The sequence below is a fragment of the Haliotis cracherodii genome, unplaced genomic scaffold (assembly GCF_022045235.1).
Source record: "Haliotis cracherodii isolate W230 unplaced genomic scaffold, xgHalCrac1.p SCAF_2, whole genome shotgun sequence".
Classification (NCBI taxonomy): Eukaryota; Metazoa; Mollusca; class Gastropoda; order Lepetellida; family Haliotidae; genus Haliotis; species Haliotis cracherodii.
Window position 1 is genome coordinate 15,786,814 of NW_027266275.1, and position 24,852 is coordinate 15,811,665.

General features: G+C 40.0%; 1 protein-coding gene across 1 annotated transcript in view; it reads left to right on the top strand.

Annotated features, from left to right (window-relative positions):
• LOC139468752 (tetraspanin-15-like) overlaps positions 1–24,852 on the top strand; it is a 91,095-nt gene that overhangs the window by 19,126 nt on the left and 47,117 nt on the right. Inside the window, exons 2-3 of the mRNA XM_071250883.1 lie at positions 5,173–5,358; positions 17,568–17,642. Of these exons, the coding sequence (XP_071106984.1) occupies positions 5,173–5,358; positions 17,568–17,642 (261 nt within the window). The remainder of the gene's footprint in view (positions 1–5,172; positions 5,359–17,567; positions 17,643–24,852) is intronic.

A 24,852-nucleotide genomic window follows, 5' to 3' on the forward strand; every position in this document is an offset into this window, starting at 1 on the left:
GGTATCAAATTGCATTGAGGCTCAATTACATTGCCTTAGCCTGGCTGGAAGTGGTGTCAGTGATGTTCAGATGTGCTTCATAATAATTCTGTCATTCAGGATCCAGAACCTTTAGCAAAATGGGATTATCAGAATGGCTGTCACTCGAAAAACAAGTTTGTGCTCAGGGAGAAAAAATAACTTTCAAAGAATTATTCCTATCATGGATCTAGATAATCATGATAATGTGCCCTGATAATATGTCCTAAAAAAGTGCCCTGATAATATGCCATGATAATGTGCCCTGACAATATGTCCTAATAATGTGCCCTGATAATGGCCCTGATAATGTGCCCTGATAATTTGCCCTGAGAATGTCCATCACGGAAAACAAACAAGCTAAAGTGATGAGTTGGCACAATATTTTGGTAAATGACAATATATTTGTGTAAATGTTGATACCACACAGCACCGACTCCAGTGTCGGTTATCGGTTGTCAGCTGACCAAACTAAGCTGTGAAGGACTTGAACAATCATTATATGGTGCTGAAATTTGCTGTGTCGAGTTGCGTCCCTTAGGCATGCCAGAATGGTTAGGATGGTCGTGTGTTTGGATCCCAGATGTACCTTGATTGTTTCCAGGCATCTTTGATTATCTGATTCTATTTAGATCAATCAAGGTAACCCTCCACTGGTTTGATACTACAGCTTTGTGTGGGAAGTAACGTCACTGTCTCCATCTGTGTTATCGGAACTCAGCACATATCAAGGATAAATTCTAGGTTTTCACCATTATATATATGTAACCCTTGTTTACCAAAGTGGTAAAGTTCTAAGACTGGAGATCTAAGATCACTTTGTTTTTCCATGTCGTGATATAACTGAAATCCAATTCAAAGCGATTTTAAACCCAACTCATTGTATTCTAAATGTCAGCGTATGGCGTGCCAATGGTCCCAGTGCATAAGCATGCTCGATGCTAGCTAGGCACCATCACTTGTCCATCACCATTAACTCATGAACGACCATGAATGGAAGTTAATACCATATCGTTTCGGGACATAAATGCTATAGCAACAAGTCACTGATAAACATAGAGATCCTATCGAAACAAAATCCTGATTAATCGGTCTATCAGTGTTGAAAGTTCTTGAAAGAGGTGATGCGTTTCTGTCGTGCAGTCATCGATGCTGAAGTCACCAGACCTGCTTCCCGAGTCTGCTTATTAGCCGTGAGCGGTATGATCAGTGACACAATCTCCCATCAGTCACCTCCGATTTCCACCCTGTAATTGTATTTTCCTGTCGGTGATCAAATTAACGGACTTGAAAGTGACACGACCTGGTGAGCCAGTGGCGACATTTTTATTGACAGTCCTAGCGGTGATAACAATCCTGGTATTTCCTGTACAGTGTGGTGCAGTCAGTTGATTGCTTGATTGCTACAAATTTGGGAATGTCTGTTTAACCCATATAGTTTATTGTGAGGGGAGCCTTTGTAGTTTACTTCGCCTGTTATTTCAGGTTTGGTGCATGAAATGAGCGTGGTTTGGGTTGGGTTTTTTTGTTTAACGCCGCACTCAGCAATATTCAAGCTATATGACAGCGGTCTGTATATAATCGAGTCTGGACAAGACAGTCTAGTGATTGACATCATGAGCATTGATCCACGCAATTGCGATCCCGTTAGTCGCCTTTTACGACAAGCATAAGTCGCCTTTTACGGCAAGCATGGGTTGCTGAAGACCTATTCTAACCCGGATCTTCCAGGTCACATGATTTGTGAAACCATTAGCACAAGTTTAGTATATTTTCTGACTTCATCAATAATTAAACTGAACATGAAGGATAAATAGTTTGTTTAAGATGATGCAAGATAATCGTGTCAGAAAATGAAGTAAAACTGATGTTTAAGGAACCAGTTGAAAAGTTTGATGTCGGATACAAATCTTAATTCCTTAAGTTTAAGTGTGGTGGGGTTTATGGCCCTCCAAGTATTCCATAGACAAAATCAACTTACCTGATTTGTATGTTTTATATAGGAAGTAAACTAAGCAAATACTCTGATCCTGTTTCACCGATCCCATGTTTTATTCATGTGCTGTTAGCACTGTCATTAAATACATCCAGTCTTTCCATGAGGTAAGGGTTTATTGTCATCAGCACTGGCCCTTCGAGTGGAGTGCGGAATATAGAATGGGGGATGTGATCTATAAATAAATACAAATGATTTTCAACACCTTGTAAATAAACTTTAGTTGTTATATAAAGTTTTCTGAAAAAGTAGGGCAAAACACGAGAATGGGTGACAATAGAGGCCACTAATCTAAGATGTTCAAATTTTCAGATTTAAGTTGTTGTTTTGTTTTGTTTTGTTTTTGTTTTTGTTTGTTTCGGGGTTGTTGTTTTGTTTTTTTTGTGGGGGGGGGGGGGGGGGATAGTGGGGTATGTCTCTCAAAACTTAAGGAATAAAGTTTTTATACAACATCAAACTATTGAACTGGTCCCTAACCTGACTCTAAAATTCTAATACTAATCCTTTGTATGAAAAACATGCCCTAGATATTTTTTAAGTCGTGTTTGCTCAAGAAATAGAAGGTACAATGGGTAGCTCAGAGTTATCATATTTGTGTCATCATTCTCTGGGTATTCAGTATATTTTTATAGCCTTGGGTCCAGTCTGTTGGGGTTTGTAATACATTAAGTAGACTTTTTTTACAATAATTTTACATCAATGCAGTTTTAGGTAACTTCTAATTAGCATATATTCATGTGCCGCCCCAAGTGAGTCACATGTCACATAACATGGTCATACAAGTCTGGGTTACAAAAATAATACATAATAAAAAAAGACCATTTATATTGCGCTTTTTTCCACTCTACACAGGGGCATGTTCAAAGCACTATCATTATCCCAGTCACTGGATCAGTTTGCTCACATTCTCAGCTCCCTGGGGAGTATACAACCCAAGCTACCTTATAAGCAAGCTATTGGATTATTCACTGCATTAGAGTCCATGTATACATGCTGCTATACCATGAAGGGGATGAATACTCCTAAAACTGCTTCAAAACTCTAGGGGCTGTCGGGTAGCCTAGTGGTTAAAGCGTTCGCTCGTCACGCCGAAGACCTGGGTTCGATTCCCGACATGGGTACAATGTGTGAAGCCCATTTCTGGTGTCCCCCGCCGTGATATTGCTGGAATATTGCTAAAAGCGGCGTAAAACCACACTCACTCACTCACTGCTTCAAATCTCACTTCTGGCATACATGCTTCCATATTGTTAAAGAGATCTTGCCATGTCGGCACACCAGATACCATAGATGCAGCACTGATGGTCACTAGGTGGGGTTGAAATAGAGTGCTGGCCTCACTCCACCACCCCGCGGTGTCACAGGGGCCCCAGGGTGCAAATGAGTCCTGTCAATATTCCTGTATGGTATCGTGAAATAACAAGATGTGTATGAATGGTTGGTTGGTTTGTCGTTTAACGCCGCACTCAGCAATATTCCAGCTATATGACAGTGGTCTGTAATAATCGAGTCTGGACCAGACAATCCAGTGATTAATATCATGAGCATCGATCCATGCAATTGGGATCGATGACATGCATCAACCAAGTCATCGAGCCCACCCGATCCCGTTAGTCGCTTTTGATGACAAGCATAGTCACCTTTTACGGCAAGCATGGGTTGCTGAAGAACTATTCTATGTGTATGAATGCATAGCCAAGTGCGTTGGTAAAGCACTCTTCTTTTGCTCAGTACAGTCATTTTACTTGAACTGGGTAATTTAAACCAACTTGTATCTTAAAACTCCCTACTGCCATGAAGAAATAGTATCATGCAGACATTCAAAGTAATGGGAGGTTTGCCATTAATAATTCAACATTGACATTTATTTCAGGTGGGAGGGGAGTGTAGATTTCCAGGTGTGATCTCTGTTGCTAAATATACATGCAGTTTCCTCTCAACCAAATGAGCTGTGGATTTAAATTGACTTTGCTTTCCTGATTCTGAAACAGAAGCAGCCACTCGACTCTTCAAGGCAACTGAATTCTAAAACGGGAATGCTGATGGATTTTTGTTGAACAGTAAAAATCTTGCTGAAGAAAGAAGTTTAAATCTAAAATACAAATGCTTTTAATGGTAAAATAAAACATTTATTTTTATTTTTTTCTCTATGTTTTATTTTTTGTTATCTTTGTATTATCAAGACTATACTATTTCAGAAAGTTGCACCTTTTATCATGTTCAAGTTCTCATGAGTATATAATCTTTGAGGGCAAGCTAGCAAAAAATGCTACATACCAACAAAATGCTGGATTTGATTGTATGTGTTATTGAAAAAGCACCAAAGTACATAGTTGCATCCCTTGGCTGTAGCAGGATCTGCTTATCATGGGTTTGAACCCAGATTCATTTGTCATTTGAACCAATTTCTGTTCGCACCATACTAGTTGATGATGAATTTTCACATTGATAGATAGATATTGTTGAGGGGCACAAATTATCCCAAGTTTTGCATCTTACATATATAAAAAATCGTGTTGTGTGATTGATTGAATGATTGATCCAATCCTGCTTTCAGTACCTGTTCTCTTCTCAGTACCACAGAATCACTCAAACACAGCAGCTCAAGGACATGCCTTTCAATTGTTCTGGTTTAAAGATTGATGACTGTGTTACCAAACAGGGACTTGTTTTACACTTAAATACAGTTATTTAGATATTTAAGCCGTAGCTGCATTTTAAGCTAAATTGGCCCTCTAACCTGTCTCATCTTGTTTCAGTGTGTTGGAATTATCTTGTTGTGCATCGGGATTATTGTGGAAGTTGATCGACTCTAGTATGACCAACTCTAGTATAACCCGATCTAACCTGTCTCATCTTGTTTCAGTGTGCTGGAATTATCCTGTTGGGTATCAGGATTATTGTGGAAGTTGATTGACTCTAATATGACCTGGTCTAACCTGTCTCATCTTGTTTCAGTGTATTGGAATTATCTTGTTGGGTATCAGGATTATTGTGGAAGTTGATCAACTCTAATATGACCCGATCTAACCTGTCTCATCTTGTTTCAGTGTGTTGGAATTATCTTGTTGGGCACCATGGTTATTGTTGAAGTTGATCGACTCTAATATGACCAACTCTTATATGACCTGATCTAACCTGTGTTTTATTTGTTTCAGTGTGTTGGAATTATCTTGTTGGGTATCGGGATTATCGTGGAAGTTCATCGACAGGACATCCAGTCAGTAAACAACCGACTTGCACTTCCTGTTGCTCTCCTGATCGTGGTGGGGCTTCTCATTGCCATCAATGCTTTCTGTGGTCTTGTTGGAACCGTCACCGAGAACCCAACTTTACTCAAAGTGGTAAGTGATGTCTTTGATGCAGAGTCTGGCACAATGTGAATATGTCTGAGTTGTAATGGTGAGAATGTCATTATTAACACTGCAGAGACAAGACAGTCCAGATTAGGAACGATCAAAGAACCCTGAGTGGCTCTTTGTAGCTTTATTACCCAAGTAGAAGTGGAATAAACAGTATAAAGCACACAGGTCTGACATCAGGTGAAGTTAAGCAACGTTGGTCACGGAGAGTAGTTGGATGGGTGACCACATTCGGAAGCTTGACTCTGAGTATTTAGGGGTTGGGTCCTGCCCCAAACTGAACCACATGTTCATGTCTCCTTAGGCAAATGACTTGTTCAAAATATGACTCTACTCACCCAGCCGTGAATGGGTAACCGGTAGGAAGAGATGTAATTTGACTGTTCACCTTTCCTTCTTTGAAAGTGAGCTATATAAATTAATTACATCTCGTCGCATCGCATCACATCGCATCACATTGCACCACATTGCATCACGTTGCATCACATTGCACCACATTGCATCACATCGCATCACATTGCACCACATTGCACCACATTGCATCACGTTGCATCACATTGCACCACATTGCACCACATTGCACCACATTGCATCACATTGCACCAAACTGCACTGCACCACATCACATAATTGCTTAAACCATACTTACATAGATTTAGAAATTACTCTTTTTGATTGGTTAAATATCAATTTCAGAAGTCTGTTTGGTTGTTCTTACATTATATGATTTTATGCCATTATGAAGTCCCCAAAGGGACATTACATTACCTGAAATGTCAAAAAAAACACTACCGGTAATTTCAGAACTTTACATCTATGGGAAAGGGTTTTTTTCAATTTGATTTCATATTAGGTAAACAATACAACTCAGTTGTCCATGTTGACACTCGGAAATCTTCATCTCTCCGTCATTTCCCTGTAAAGGTCCAGGTTAGAATTGGTCTTCCACAACCCTTGCTTGTCGTAAGAGGTGACGAATGGGATGGGGTTGTCAGTCTTGGTGACTTGGTTGATGCATGTCATCGTATCCCAATTGCATAGATTGAGGCTCATCATGTCAACCGCCTGATTGTCTGGCCCAGACTCATTTATTTACAGGCCACTGTCATATAAGTGGAATATTGCTGAGTATGGTGTTAAACAACCAAACTAAAAATATGAATTAATGTCGTAATTTGAAAATGTGGGAGTTATTGTTGTAAATAATTTTTATAGAAAAAAAACAAAAAATGTTCACTGGGATGATGACCTTAATAAAATTTATGTGGATCCCACCAAAATGGTTTTGCTTGAAGAATTCAAGAACAAAAATCCTAGCCAACTTCATGATATTAAGTCCTTGCTAAGTAATTTGCTCACAAGTGTGATATAATGAGACCTAATATACTGACTCAAACCTCAACTACTCAGTTGAACCCCACGACAAGGAAGAGTTCCCAGTGGCCATGATTATAGTGACAATCAAAGTACTCGGAAACACGTTGGAGTCATTAAGTGGCTCGACTTGGATCAGTGATGTCACAGGAGAGTATCATTGTAGTCTGACCCATCGATTCATAATGGCAGGTCAACGAAGTATGCTGTCTTCTGACATTTGATTGCTTGACATTCGTCTAGATAAGACAGTATGCCTGTAACACATCATACCATTATCCAAGACGCGGATCACCTGGTTGTGATTGTCTTAAGTGTCTGCATAAAGTTGTTACTCTACTGTGCTGTCATTAGAATGAAGATTAGATGACACCAAAAGGCGCTCTCTAGATCTAGATGTATTTGCTCTGTGTGTGAAATGTAGCCATTGTGTTGCATTCAGTAATATTCAAGCTAAATGATAGCGGCCTGTAAATAATCCAGTCTGGACTGGACAATCATGTGATTTGATATTATGAGCAAGATCCACGCCATTAATCAAGTCACAGAACCTAACCATCCAATCCATTAGTGAGTGAGTGAGTTGGGTTTAACGCCGCTTTTAAACAGTATTCCGGTCATATCACAGCGTGTCAGCTTAATGTGGGAGGAAAGCCCAAAGTGATGCAGGTCTCAAGACGTTTACCACTTCGGTGAAACCCACTAGCACGGGTATGGTGCTGACAAACCTAGAAACATAATCGGGGCGAACAGGGATTCGAACCCAAAATCATATGTTTCTGGCGTGCCAACGGAAGCAACTCTGCGGAGCGTTAGGCGACTGGGCCACCCCCCCCCCCCCCCCCCCCCCCCCCCCCCCCAATTCATTAAGTCACCCCTTTTAACCAGCATTGGTTACTGTGGCCAAATTCAACCCCAGTGTCCCCAATAAATAATTACCTCTTACAACTGGCAATGGGATGCTGGGGCACATTCTACCCCGGGTCTGACAGCCTCCGTGGCCTAGAGGTAGAGCGTCCGCCTGGAGAACGGAAGGTCCGGATCGATCCCCGGCCGCATCATTCCAAAAGACGTTAAAAGATGGTACTTGTTGTTACCCTGTCTGGCGCTCGGCATTAAGGGGCCTTAAACAAGGACTGGTCGGCTCGGAGTCAGTATACTGTGTCTGCATGGGGTATTCATGTTAAACTGCAGCATGGTATCTCAGTGTGCTAGCACTATAAATCAGCATCACTCTGGGCTAGTACAAGCAGCCACACACACATACACGTACATGCACGTCGCTATATAAGTGCAATAATCTTGGACGCGACGTTAAACCCAATTTCACCACACCTCACCTCTACCCCGGGTCTGTGTACAGTTGTATAGTACTCAACTTTTGATAGGGATACCAGATAATGTCATTCTATTTATACATACACTTGACATATTAAGAGAGCCAGTTTTGTGTGGCGTGGAAGGATCAAAATATGCCTATCATAATGGAGTACTGGTAGTTTCTGTTGCTAGATTGATCAGCATTATTAACTGTGAGTTTGCAGACAAATCTCTGATTGTATGATTTTATGTAAATTTGCTAGGACTGCATGTTGGGTGGAACCTAATCCCCCTTTAAGATGAAAGTGTCTGCCTTAAGGCTTTGTCTAGAATATCACAGGAATTCACCTTAGGACATCATGTTGGCTGTGTCATGATAGCGATACTTTCTACAAGATGCTTGTAGCACCAACTCATGTGAATGTTAATTTGCAGGGGGTATAAATTAACACTGACATTACACTAAAGAGTACACTTATGTGTTAGACCAGGGCCCACTTGCACAAAGCGATACTAGCACTACGACCATTGTTAGCCTATGTTATAGTATGTGAGCTACAATCATCTTACCGCTAAGATCTCTTTGTACATGCGGGCCCAGGCACACCATCACTAGTGCTAGAGTCAGTTCTCCTTTTTCTTGGGGGAAATGAATATGAAACTGAAGGCCTGATATTTGTGATGGATCACTGATATTATTTTCATTGAAATCATAATTGAATTTTCCACGTCAAAATGTGTACTCAAAGGAAAGACCTTTCATATTGCAAGTTGGGTAAACAGCGCAAAGTACTCGAAGACCTCACCCTAAAGTGTCCCACTAACTGCATCCGAGTCCGAGGAAAACATTTTAGCTATTCCCTGCATATCATCTTATCAACGGATGGGATTCAATAACTGACGAGAGAACAAGTCGAGCTGAGATGGAGCAGCGAAAATTTGCCACTTAGATTTACCATAATAACAAGCCTAGGGCCACGGGAGCTGGAATCATTTCATCCTGTTAACTACCAGCCTTAGGGCATGCTAGGAGTGTTTTTGACAACTGCCATTTCCTCCGTCCTTTAGCCATGGCCAGCACTGGTCATCCACGGCCCAAATAGGGCTGCAGTAGTCGATACTAATTTCAAGAACATGATGAACACTGTGTTATGAGGTTTGGTTATCAAGTGCCTATAAACTGGTATTGGTTGACCTACAAGAGTTAAAATGCTAAAATTGGGTTTGACCATCGATTCCAGCTTCATCATTCGCCATCCTTTAGATGGATATAAGCTTCAGATGGATTATAATATAGCATGGTTATACAGGGGACTCTATTTGATGGCAACACAGCCTTCACCCTACGATGGTTCAGGTTTGTCAACTGGCCTGAAATAAATGTTCCATTAAGTGGCTTCTTGAGGAACCTATAATGAAGGGGACAGCTCAACTCATTAACTGACAGGCACAGATGATGCCATGGTTACCGGAATTGAAGCCATGATGACTAGCCTTTGGCAGGAAGGAGTGGACTTTAAGCTGTCTAAATATCTTAAAGTGTCTCTTTAGTGGTATTATTTGTGCACTGAAAACCTGCTGCTCTCTTTTCCAAAGTTTCTGACCAAGTCATAAGGGTAATTGATAAGGTATCCATATTGAAGTCAAAGTTTTCTGTTTACTCATCAGTGAATGGGTACCAGGTAGGATGAGATAGTAATGTGAATGCTAAACCTAACACCAAGCAGGAAGGGTCTGTGATATGAAACAGCAAACTTGTTTTTTGATAGCTATATTGATCTCTATATTATACCTGTTAGACAGTCCAATACTGAGCAGGACTGTGTCCAATAACAGCCTGAGTGGATTCTGGGTTAATGTAGTACACCTATGTGTGTCATAAGAGGTGGCTGATGTATTTTGTCGTCAGTCTTTGTGCAATCTCATTAAAATCAGATCACTGTAATGTGATGTCTACTGATCTTTGTTTAGCGGTAGCGAGAACGAAGATCTGATTCTAATGAGATTTGTCTTTTTGATGGTGATTGCATGTTATTGTACCCCGAAGGTATGGGACGTTGCTCATTAAAAAATTACTGGTTTGTCTGGTCCAGACTCTCTTTACCGGCATCATATAGCTGCAATATCAATGAGGTCAGCATTAAGTAGTAGACAAGCAAATATGATGCATTAAGTTCTTATAATTCCCTACTTGACGTGCTGACTGTCAAACAGTGTTCCACACATGTTGTGCCTCTTATAAGTGTTCAGTGATGTAGTGATAACACTCCGATTGTGATGGCGACAATACCCCCTGCAGCTGTGACATCAAGTATGTGTTATGCATGATGTCATCATGTTCCACTGGTTGAAGACGACAATTGAACAAGATTGATGAGAGTAATCCCCCTTTGATGACTCTTTAGCCTATAAATTAGAATGTTATACTATTCTACTGCCTAGACAATCCCTAATGAAGAGCCTTCAATGTTACGTTTAGTTCTTGGAAGTTAACGATGGTATTTGTCTATTAAGGTTGACAATGTCCGGGACATTAAGTTGGTTGGTCAAGATTAGTTACACATTATGATTAAAGGGTTGGGTGCTTTCACCACTCAGTGCTGATATTGCAGCAACGAGATCCAACACCAGTGATGGTGTGTGAAGAGGTATATTGACCTTGTGTTGGAGTTGAACCACATTTGACCTCTCATCTGCATATTAAATAGGACCGAGCTCATCTAATTGGCAGTCCTAAGTGTGAGTTGTCAGTATTGCAAGACCACTTTGTTTGTCTGCTATCTGAAATTTTATTATGTAGATCAATCAGAGAGTTGATTACTACCCTAATTACAATAAGAAAATGTTAATATTCCACATTAGGTTCAACCTTGTCAGGCCACTTGATGAGATAAACATATTATTTGACAAGAAAATGCAAATAGCTTCTGTAGATGACCCACAACAGATCAAGGGATTGAACTTTCTGATTTTTGTGCTTGTGCACTTTAAAGATTCTCAAGGCTGATAGATTTGTGGAAGCGATATGATGTCATATTGCAAAGAATAGGTCCTCAGGCAACAACCGTTACATGGTGTACAAGACGACTGTATGGATCTGGAGTCAGACTCAGTGACTTAATTGAATGCGTATCAACGTACCCTGTCAGTATGGAACATTGCTCAATCACAATTTATGTCTGGTACATACCATCATATAGCTGAAATGCTGAGTGTGGGGTTAAACATCAAAAAACATTCAACTGATATTAAAGGATTGGCAGTGCTTTGTGATGTGCACAGGTGTTATAGGGAGGAGTACTACAGGTATAACTGTACATATTGATACAAAGTCTCCATGTAATCCACTCCATCTGGGTCTAGCAATGTATTTACTCTATGTTACCAGATAGCTGGTGCATATGAATTATTTATACCCTAACTGACACGTGTTGTGTTTCACTGGGTGATTTTATCAACATGAGTGTTGTAAATGCCCATCACATAGGCTGCTGATGATGTTGTGGTTGTCACGGGAGATGAGGGGGTTCATGCCCAGGCCTCACAGTGATGTATAATCATAATAATTGAATGTTATCAGTCTAAACAGATCTAATGGAAAAGAAATAGTTTAGATTACCGTGTTTACCAGATTAACAGTGAATGTTGGTTTAGGCTGTAGTCAGCAGTATTCAATATATACTACACAAAAGAAGTTAGAGAACACCTGATTCTTTTATAATACAAAAGTGAATCTGTAAGGTCATGACAGACATATAAACTAAGTAATATGAAAGAGTTTGGTGTTCTTTGACTTCTTTTGAGTCGTATATATTAAATACTGCTGACTACATCTTGGAAATGTCTAAGTATTGAGCAAGTATTGTCAGTGCTTGACAGCCTGAGCATGAAGGAATACTGATCAGGGTAGGTTCTCATCTCCCCGGGTCTCCATTCCAGCTGACCAGTGACTGGTTACACTGTGAGACCACACTAATAGTGTGTCATCATGTCCCCATAGTCTGTCATCATGTCCCGATAGTCTTGTTATCGTGCCCTGACAGTGTTCTTCATGCTGTCAACCACAGGTTTGCCTGAACCAATCTTACTGATTTAGTGACAGCCATAGAATATCTGGAATATGAACTATCAGTGCGGCTTAAACATTGAACATTCACTCCCTACCAACCCTCTTATCACACATCTACCGATCCATCTTATCACCAATCTACCAATCCATCTTATCACCAATCTACCAATCCATCTTATCACCCATCTGCCCAACCATCTTATCACCCATCCACCTATCCATCTTATCAATCATCTACCCTGCCATCTTATCGCCGATCCACCCATCTCTTATCACCCATCCCTTATCACCCTTTTACCCATCCATCTTATCACCCATCTACCCACCCAACTTACCACCTATCTACCCATCCCTTATCACCAGGGGTCCGGAAACCGTCATATGCGCCGGACATGTCCGATTGGGAATCTCAAATGTCCGGTCTAAAATATTGCTTACCGGACATTTAAATTTTTCTGTCCGGACATTTTAAAAAGTATTGTCCGGACATTCTTAAATTTTGACCGGACATGATCAACAGTTAGGACTGAGCAATTTCTGTCTGCAGTTGTAACACAATGAAGATTATCTACACTGACAAGCTTTGTTTGTTTTGATTGCTGTAAATACATCGTACCTAGAATGATAGTCCAATCGGTCAATCACTGTAATAGGCAATAAACTGAGTTGACACTGATTAATCAAGGATTTATTACTGAGAACATCTTGTTAATTTGAGTAAAATGTATTTACAACTGTACATAAATATCTTGCATCATCGATATACCTCATTATCCTCACAATGCTACGATACGTAACCTCAGTCAAGAAGCGAAAGCGTGACGACAGCCAGTCGACCGATGCAGATCAGTCGAGCGGATCTGCCAAACCCTCAAACCCTCAAAGTCTGAATGATCATTTTGTAAGTCGTGGCTAACGACTTTCACTTGGTTGACATACAACAAGGATTTGCAGATTTTATTGTTTTCAGTAGCTAGTCGTATATTGAATCTTGATTGACCGCCATTTTGCTTTCTGTGACGATCGATAACAAATTTTTTTATGGTCAATAATTAAGTACAGATGAAAAAGTATTCAAATAACTACTGCTATCAACAATAGTTTAGGATTTATGATTATATTATCTGTCTTGTTTTAAATAATCTCGATCCAAATGTTACAACGCGTACACTCTAGCAGACTCATGAATATTAATTAGACCGTTCACAACGTTGACAGATCGTTATTATAACAGAAACAAACGAATGTTTTCCATATATATCTAAAATGATATTATTTGTTATTAATTGTCCGGTGAATTAAACAATTTAAATTGAAACAATTCATAATTCATCATATTATGAATACGTAACAACTTGTAATTTGTGTGTAAAAAGTCGTACTAAAACACGCTGTTTGAAGGGGGCGTGGCATAAATGTAAATGTCCGATTGGGATTTTAAATTTTCCGGACCCCTGCTTATCACCCATCTACCCATCCATCATATCACCTATCTACCCATCCATCTTACCACCTATCTACCCATCCCTTATCACCCATCTACCCATCCATCTCATCACCCATCTACCCATTCCTTATCGCCCATCTACCCATCCATCTTATCACCCATTTACCCATCCATCGTATCACCCATCTACCCATCCATCTCATCACCCATCTACCCATTCCTTATCGCCCATCTACCCATCCATCTTATCACCCATCTACCCATCCATCGTATCACCCATCTACCCATTCCTTATCGCCCATCTACCCATCCATCTTATCACCCATCTACCCATCCATCGTATCACCCATCTACCCATTCCTTATCGCCCATCTACCCATCCATCTTATCACCCATCTACCCATCCATCGTATCACCCATCTACCCATTCCTTATCGCCCATCTACCCATCCATCTTATCACCCATCTACCCATCCATCGTATCACCCATCTACCCATTCCTTATCGCCCATCTACCCATCCATCTTATCACCCATCTACCCATTCCTTATCGCCCATCTACCCATCCATCTTATCACCCATCTACCCATGGCTTTTCACCCATCTACCCATCCATCGTATCACCCATCTACCCATCCATTGTATCACCCATCTACCCATCATCTTATGTCCGATCTGCCCATCCAGCTTCCCACCCTTCCACCCAGTGTTGTATCAGTCAGTGTCTCGGAGATATTCGCATCCTGGACTCGCTATCACAAGATCAGCCATCCATGAGACGAGCAGATCAATAACGGTTTCCATCATCAATCAAGTGCAATATGACTGTTTCTGCTGCAACTCCCTTCAAGCTATAAACCTAAGCAATATGAGGAAAGATTAATGTAGTGAATTTCAAAATATGCTCAATAAAAAATTATCGTGAATCCCGAATTCTCCTCTGACATGTCTGATAGATTTTCTTGCATTATCCTGACAGTTTACATTAGGGGACTGGGAATCAAATTTATGGTTAATTTACACATGGAATTGAAATAGAGCAAACTTTTCGCCTGTTATTTTTTTGCACTTTTATGGAGGCAATGATCACGATGATAACCCTGAGGGAATGCCACCACAAATCCATAACTCACAATATACACTTTCCATGATGCCAGCCATCAATACAGCCAGTCCTTACAATTGTGTTTACATGATATTTATTTCATCGCCCAAAGGAATCCTCGGCCATATCACCAGCAGCCCAGGGGAACTGAAATTAAGCCTCTAAACTCGTACCAATTCACACTTGGTAGTGTCATGTTACTTCCTTCAACTTCCTTCCAACCAATCAATGATGGGTATGCTGGTCACTCGTACTGATAATCCATTTAAATTTTCACTGATCACTCGTAAATTTTCTCGATAGCATGTTAAACCCTTGTTGCATAATAAATACACTTGGAGGCATTTCATGTATGTTGTTGAACCAATGAATGCAAATCCTCTGAACTGAGACTGACAGACTTCCTGCCCAAGTCTATAGAGACTTAGTGGACAATGAGCCCTTTTCATACGGGATAGCTTCGTGAAGAATCAATAAGCGATTCACAATGAATTTTGTTCGATATTCAAAGGATTGTCATGGGTGATGAGACTAGATTGGTGTGAATCGGCGCAACCCTTGTGTCAAACTGTTATGCACCTATTCACTTTCGTTTACCAACTTCCTCTTTGATCACTCTGCTAGTGACAAGAGTGGATTAGTTTCATGGTTATGTGTTCCATATTAGAAATCGTGCTAGATTCACGGACAGTGTTGATGAAAGGGAGGTGGGATTCAATTTTTTAGGTTATAAATAGACTTGATGCAATCCAGTTGGTCCGAGGCTGAAAATAGAATGTCATGTTGCCCGCATAACTATTTAGTTTGAGACTACATCAAAGGAATCATTTTCTGTTTCTAATTTTGCGCTTGAATAAATGACTCATTGTGCTGTGAAAAGTGTTTGTTCGTTCTGTCAGAAAGAATGTGTCCCTTAATGGGAAAATGATGAAATTATGCCAGACAGAAAAATTGTTGGAGGGTTCTTAGTGTTTAAATATCAATCTTGACATTTCTAGATTTCTACAACTGATTTATATAACTTTGTACAAAGTATTATTAGTTCAGAGCTATGGATACCCTTTTGGTTATTTGGGTATTTTAACCAGGGGTTTGATTTTGATTGGGTATCGACAAGTTTTAGAGGGTATTCAAATACCTGTTTCTTCACATTTGGGTATTTTCCCAGGAGTTTGATTTTGATTGGGTATCCACAAGTTTTAGAGGGTATTCAGATACCTGTTTCTTCACATTCGGGTATTTTCCCAGGAGTTTTATTTTGATTGGGTATCCACAAGTTTTAGAGGGTATTCAAATACCTGTTTCTTCACATTTGGGTATTAAACTTAACACCTGTTTTGTAACTCCCTGTATTCCTTTTGAAGCTATGTAAATAGTAGTATACCCGTCTGTGTCTGCTTGCGACTCCCTCCCCGGAAAAACATTTTTTGTTACTTTGTCGTTTTCTTTAAGCACCAATCAGTAACTAATTAAGATACAAGATGTACACTGACGAGGCACATTGATGTGTTTTTCAATTGGCAACAGGATGTTTGTTGCAGAAGCTTTCCGCATGTAACTGTCGGTTAGTGAATGTGGTGCTCGGCTGATGCACAATCATTTTATCTAGCAGTTATAATATACGCAGTTAGTTTATTTCAAAGCATATTTATTGTTTTTGTTAATAGGATTTGATTTGTCTGCATATTTCCGTTATTTTGTGTGTATTTTACGCAAATACACAGCTTATCTCGAGCTCTGAATAGTTTCCTGATAAAGGTTTGTAATGTCATTTAATTCTGACAGGTGGGTAGCACATGATTCAAGCTTCTCTGTGATTTGTGTAGAATTTGATTGGAAATTGACCTAGTATTACACAGCTATGTATACATTATAACGAAAACTGCATATAAGACTTGATGAGTCCACATCGTATTCTGATGTCCATCTCAAATAGCACCTATACATTTATACAAAATCCTTTTGATTCTTGATGAAGCAGTAAATTGATTGAAACATCCATTGAAATGTACTTGATACAACTGGTGAAATAACAATTTGAAGCATGATTCAATGATTTCAATTTGTGTCTTTGAGTAGAAGCACAGACAGACTGTGTTTTACCACAATACAAAAGGCCCTATACTAAATTGGTAATGGTTCTGTTCTGTTTGTTGTTTTACGCCGCACACAGCAATATTCCAGCGAAATAATGGCAGTCTAAATAATTGAATCCAGTGAATGACATCATGAGCATCGATCCACGCCATTGGGATACGATGACATGCATCAATCAAGTCAGTGAGCCTGACCACCCGATCCCATTAGTTGCCTCTTACGACAAACATATTATAAAGTCGCCTTTTACAGCTAGCATGGACTGCTAAAGACCCAATCTGCCCCAGATATTCATCATAATTGTGACCAACCATGAGAAAGGGGACCTTATGGGTGAAAAATCACATTTTGACTTCTTATTATGTTTTAGAACTACAGTATCCTAGGACCCGAAAAATACAATTCATAACATTCAGTTCATATATATTACAGTGATACATGACATCAAACTTTTGGACTCATTTTCTACAAAGTCCCATTTTCAGACTCATAACTGTTTATGTAATGATTGCAGTATTTTTATATAGCGTCTGATAATTGAAAGAAGACATGTATGCTGAAATGTTTTGAAATAATGTTTTATTACATTGCAAACTAATGAGAGAAGAATAAGATATTTTTGTACAGTCCAAACTCATGGCGATTTATGCAGAAGTAAATTGACCTCAAATATCATTCTTTATCACAGCACAATTGTACCCTAGCATCAACAAGGTCTCTTTTCCCCTTTGGGTCACATGTATATTATATAGTAGTAATGCTTGATCATTATATTTCAGTTTCTGGTGGGGACCATCGTTGCCTTCCTCCTCCAAGTTTCCATCGGAATAGTGGCCTATGTGTATAGAGAGAAAGTAAGTACTCAGTTTATAACCTTTGTACATTGGACACTCTTAATTCCACCTCACATTTCACAATGGAACTTTCTAAACAGGACATTCTGAATTCTGCCTCATAATAAACAGTGGACATTCTCAAATATGACCACTGAATTCCACCACATATTATACAGTGGACACTCACTAACCTGGACACCCTGAATTCACCCTCACACTTTACAGTGGACACTCTCTAACCTGGACACCCTGAATTCCACCTCACATTATACAGTGAATCCCACATCACACTATTAAGTGGACATTCTCTATGCTGGACATTCTTAATTCCACCTCACATTATACAGTGGACACCCTCTGAAATGGACACCCTGAATTCCACCTCACATTATACAGTGAATCCCACATCACACTATTAAGTGGACATTCTCTATAGTGGACTCTCTTAATTCCACCTCACATTATACAGTGGACATGGACATGGTGTCTCTGAAATGGACACACCTCACATCCCAAAACAGCTGATGCTGATATAGACCGCTAGTGTTCTTTGTTCACTACACAAGTAACAGTGATTGTGTTGTCAGAATGACTGCTGATTTCAGTAGGGGTGTCCTGGTAACCCCATGCTGTACAATGTGGTCTAGTGGTAGAGCCTCCGCCCGGAGAGCAGAAGATCACCGGCCGCGTCATACCGAAAGGCGTTAAAAGATGGTACTTGATGTTACCCTGTCTGGCGCTCGACATTAAGGGGCTAAAAGAAGGACTGGTCGGCTCGGAGTCCGTATACTGTGTCTGTGTGGGGTATTCATGTTAAACTGAGGCATGGTATCTCAGTGAGCTAGCACTATAAATCGGCATCAGTTCGGACTAGTACAAGCAGCCACTCACACACGTACATGCACGTGGCTATATAAGTGCAATAATCTTTGACGCGACGTTAAACCCAATTTCACCTCACCTCACCTTACAATTTGGCTTGTTGCTGTCAGCCAGTATGTGTTTACATGCTTCATTGGTTATTTATGCTTGTTCTTATCGTACCTGATCTTACCAGATCTGTTTTGCAGTTTTTTACCACCACTATTACAATTTAAAAAAATACAGTAATACTTTTGAAAATATATCAAGAATTAAAATATGAATTCATACAAAGGTAAGCATATCATTCTTTGTATCTTCATACTATACATAATAATTACTGTAATTGAAAACAATAAAACGAAAAGAAGAGGAGTATGTTTGTGTCGGCTTTAATAAAAGCTGAAATCACAAATGTCATTGCTGATCGCAGCATGGTCAAGATGGGTTACATCAAAATGTGCAAATTTTAAATGGAAAATAACCCAAACAAATTTAGCATGTATGATTTTGTTTTAAGTTTTAAGTTGGAGACGATGTTGGTTGATTATAAGGAATAAGACACATGTTTTATAAGGGCCTAACTGTAATGGATATTTCCCTGCTACGGTGTTTTTTGTCTTTGATTAAGATGGCCTCACGATGTGTAGACCTGTGAGGTTTAAATATCAATACTATCATACTATAACACACAGGTCAGAAACTCACTTAAGCCTGATTACAACCAAGGAACAGAGTTACTATGGAAATTAAACACATGGGAATAGGATTGTCATAGACAATTGATTTGTTCTTTTTGTTGTTTAACGCTGTACTCAGCAATATTCCAGCTATATGACAGCGGTCTGTAAATAATCAAGTCTGGACCAGACAATCCAGTGATTGCCATCATGCGCATTGATCCATGCAATTGGGATTGATGACATGCATCAACCAAGTCAGTGAGTCTGACCACCCGATCCCGTTAGTCGCCTCTTACGACATAGCCTCTTACGCATAGTCGCCTTTCTGCGGCAAGCATGGGTTGCTGGAGACCTAATGTACCCCGGATCTTAACATAGACAACTCGAAGAGACTTGACCTTCACAAAGTGATTAAAAAATAATTTACAAATAAACCAAAGCAACAAATCCTCAATGAGCATCACATGAGCAGATCTTTGCATTTTTTGGAAGATGGTAGTTGAAACAATGAAGTGGTAATACATATTCAATATATCATCATTATCACACACAAATGAAGGTAAATGGTGGGATGTATGCTTACACATATCCATCAGTGGATTTAATACCGGTAATTTCCGGTCATCATGGTCATACCATTCAGTTGTTTGGCTGCTCACTTGGGAAAAGGGTGTAATATTTAGTTTTTGTGTATAAATACGCACCCCTAATTTTGAAGTCTATATATTATTAAAAAAGTGAGTATTATGTATAATAATTACAGTAATTGTAAACAATAAAAACAAATGATGGAGGGTATATATAGCAACAAATCAAGACGATAGATAAGCTTTTGGTTATTTATGTATTGTACCCCGGGGATTGATTTTGATTGGCTATCCACAAGTTTTAGAGGCTCGGAAATCATCAATGATACCTGCTCAGAGGCTTATATTCGGCCCCAGTCTGCAACAAATGACAATACAAATAGCTAAATTGAATTAAAAAATTCTCAATTCATAAGAACATTAACAAAATCAAATTTTGAACCATGTCACAATTTCTCCCCAATTTGCCTTCCCCGTGAATTACATGTATTTTGATGCCTTCGACTGAAGACATCAGACACATCTTAGAGGTACATCGTTTTATATTGACATCCTACAGAGATTCTGTTCTGTCAACATCTAACCACAGAAGCTGTCAGTTTACCCGTTATTATCCATGTTTGTGTTTTATATGTATTTTCACTTAGCGTAATGGGTGCCCTACAGCCCCGACTCTATAATACAGGCTTTATATACACCGACTGCCGTACTTCAAACAAATGTAATGTGGACGGCTCATTGAAGCTGTGGTTCACAATGGCAGTATGTCAACTTCCTGTATGCAGGATGCAAAACTAGGCTGCTGGAGAACATTACTTGTCTGGTCCTTTGGGTGGAGATAAAGCAAGAACATACAAATATAGCCTCGGTGCTGAGTATTTTGTATAGACAGCATGAAAACATGAACCTTAAAAACTCTCAGGATTAATTTCTATAGTGATATGTACGGCCTTTAGACCTTTTATATTTGTATTAGATGATTAAAAAAACTTATCCACATAAAAAAATGAAATTTTACAAAAAGAGACCTTGTTACAAATATTTTTGGGACAATTCACTATTTGATGCCGTAATAAGAACATGTATTTTGTTAGTGTTTAAAACACAAGACAACTGCATTTTACAAACTGATGGCTGAAGCTGAGCCATGGACACACTAACGAAGACACCCATTGTTCTTGTGTTTTGCTATAGTGAGTGAGTGAGTGAATATGGTTTTACGCCGCTTTTAGCATTATTCCAGCAATATCGGAGGGGGGGGGGGGGGGGGGGATACCAGAAATGGGCTTCACACATTGTACCCATGTCGGGAATTGAACCCGGGTCTTTGGCGTGATGAGCGAACGCTTTAACCACTAGGCTACCCGACCGCCCCTGTTTTGCTATAAATAAATACCATCAAAAGAAGTTAGAGAACAACCAATTTTTTCATATTTCTATAGTTAATCTGTCAAGTCATCTGGTCAATGCAGGAGTGATCTTAAACTTCTTTTGAGAGTATTTTTGGGTGTATGTGACTAGTATCAAATTGGGACTAATGTTGGTTTTTCAAGTTAATTTGGAAGTTGAATTTGTAAATATATTTTGTTTGTAGACCACCTACATTGAATGCTTTCCAAAAATGTTTACAATGGATATGTTTGTATTGTAGCTAACTTGACATGCTTAAGACTTTCTGTATCTGACTTCTTAACACTATTAGCATAAGTCTTCAGATCATGGGGCGGTCGGGTAGCCTAGTGGTTAAAGCGTTCGCTCATCAAGCCGAAGACCCGGGTTCGATTCCCGACATGGGTACAATGTGTAAAGCCCACTTCTGGTGTCCCCCGCCGTGATATTGCTGGAATATTGCTAAAAGCAGCATAAACCATACTCACTCTGACTCTTCAGATCATGTACAGTGCTTAAAATCAGTGAGAGTCTGAGAATCTCAAGGACACATTAGGAAAGCCCAGGTAAGTCCCTGTGTGGTGTATATAACAACGTATTGTCTCACAAGGAAATATGTCTGGTAGTAATAACAGCCTGATGAGGTGCTGCATCAGACGATACAGTCATTCATGTGATGCGAATGTGTTTTTCCCAAACATCTAAGTTGCCTCAACAGGAAATTATGTCTGGAGAGGTGTGATGAGATCAGTCTTGTGTGATATCAACATGGCCATTGTAGGAGATTTGCCACATTTCATTCCTTTCAGAGCGCTGTGTATTGTGTGGAGTTCAATCGAATGTGTTTTCATTGTGGTTCCATGTTCTCTGTAGGCCTTTGCTTCAAATGAATTGTCTGGAGGGTGTATTGGCTCACAGATACATTGACTTAAAGCTAGTGGCTCTTTGTTAGGATGAGTGCTTTGCTGGAGGACAAATGACTAAGTGAGTGAGTGAGTGAGTTGGGTTTAACGCCGCTTTTAACAGTATTCCAGTTATATCACGACGTGTCAGCTTAATGTGGGAGGAAAGCCCAAAGTGATGCAGGTCTCAGACGTTTACCATTTCGGTGAAACCCACGAGCACGGGTATGGTGCTGACAAACCTAGAAACATAATCGGGGCGAACCGGGATTCGAACCCACAATCATAGGTTTCTGGCGTGCCCAAGGGACGCAACTGTGCACAGCGAGTCGCGGCGCCTTAGACGACTGGGCCACCCGTGCCCCCTACAAATGACTAAGACGTCACTAAATGTGTGGTGAAGAGTGGTATGGACTAGAGTGCTTGCTGGTGAGAATATTGTCCTGTTGAAGAATAGAACCAATGACCAGCATTGTCATTGTCAGACCAGTGTCATCTCCCCCAGGCAAGGGAGTGAACTGACTATAGACGTCTGAACTGATATAGAGAATAATAATTACATATCACCGTATCCTGACAGCATGGATCATTGCTTTCAATATCAATCACCGGCTTGTCTGATCCAGACTCAGTTATTTACAAGCCATCATCATATAGCTGGAGTATGGCTCATAGTCGGATCCAGAGGGGGTCAAGAGATCCCCTTTTGAAAACCAAATTTAGTATGTAGTGTGTTGTAGACAATAAAGTTATCTGAGAGCTGATTTTGATATGTTGGACCCTTGATCAGCCCTTGTTGCTGAGTGCGACATTATACAACAAACAAGCAAACAAAAACAAGAGCTGATACTTCAGAAGAATAGTCTATGCCTTGCTGCTAATCCCAAATGTCATGCGGTCTCCCTGCAGTGAAGGGTTCTGATTTCAGAGGTTTGATCAAAGATAATGCATTCATTCACGCATAAGCATGGCATCTTGATATCAGCTTTCATGAACAAAGGCTTTTCTTAGCGACAAGTTTGTGTTCACTTTTTCAAGCACAGCTGTCATCCAATGGTCGGCATAGTTTTGCAAGCTGATCTACCCTGGCAGTTGTTTTAAATTGATTTCCAGAATAGATCCTACATAACAGGACATCAAACAGACCCAGTTTGAGGATATTGATAAGCTGCTGTGGCTCCAGCTAATATAAGAGCTTTTAAATGTCAATGAGTTTGCTAATATAAGCTTAACAAGATCGTATCTAGTGACCCAGGGAAACAGTAAAAGTCAATATCTACCACTGACAAATAATTGATGAAGTGCTCCATCACCAACACCATGGGACAGGAAGTAGATCTTGTAGGACTTACCCATGATGCATCAGTACAGTTTAATGGCCAGTTTCTAATGACATATAGCCAGCTATTAATCTAGTTTGTAATGGTGGAATTGCTGCATGTCAAATCATCAAATTTTTAGAGCTCTTGATCACTCTTGTTGGTCATCCATCAATTCATTGTCAGGACAAATGTTCAAATTGTACAGCATGGCTCTCCATATCAATTTTCAATCTGCAGCAAAAGAGGTTGTAATTGTTAAGTAAAGAAATGTCATGGTAAGATCCTGAAATGTTCTGTAGTTTCAAGGGGGCATGGTTGGCCCTGTAGTCTATGGTGCCACAATTAACTGTGCATAGTTGTGTCCCTTGGGCTCGCCAGGAACCTGTGATTGTGAGTTTGAATCCAGGTTTGCCCTGATTATGTTTCTAGGTTTGACAGCACCATATCCATGCTGGTGGGTTTCACCGAAGTGGCAAACGTATGAGACCTGCATCACTTCGGGCTTTCCTCCCACATTAAGCTGACACGCCGTGATATAACTGGAATACTGTTAAAATATGTTTAAACATAGTTTACTCACTCTTCTATTTACTCTCTATATTTTACCCTCTTTGATATAATCCAGTGAAGATCCAGGTTATTGTTCTTCAGCAACCCAGGGATGATGCTTGTCGTAAGAGGTGTCTAACAGGATCGGGTAGTCAGGCTTGCTGACTTGGCTGATCTTTGTCAGTTGTGTACATCCATGCGATGCACCATCAGTCACTGGCAGCCTGTTAAGAATCAAGTCAATCCAGTAATCAATATCGTGAGCAACGATCCACACCATTGGGGTACGATGACCAAGTTGGCAAGCATGGCCATCCATCCATTTGGTTGCCTGGTATGACCAGCATAGGTTGCTGGGGACCTATTTTAACCTGGAATCCCATTGGGGCCACTAAAACGAGGATTGGGTGGCTATATTACATGGCCTGTCTGATTGTGTATCATCATAACCCAATCCTGGAACTGTTGGTTTCCCATATCTTTACTATCTACTACTATCGTAATTACAGGCTTCTAGGGCTGGGATGAGTCTAAATTTACTACCCGGGTACCCACCCCCCTATTACCCGACCCTACCTGGGTACCCACTGTAGGTCTCAGGAGATGTCTCAAAATGTCCGATTGGGAACATTTTTAGTATAGTCTTGGCAAAATGTATTTAGATACATGTATTAAACAATCTGGTCATTCATACACTGAAGTTGAATTAAGTTATATCTTTATTCAATCATATGAACAATCAGAAGGAATGGGTGCATAGTTAGAAAGAAATGTGAACATTCGTGACTTGTAGTGTAACCATAGAGTTCTAGATAATTTTTGTCTTTAAACAATATATCACATGACTAACCACAGTTCCGGATAGTCCTGTGGGTACCCGGGTCCTACTCAGTACCCACCCGACCCGGATACCTGAGTTATTCATCACAGCCCTA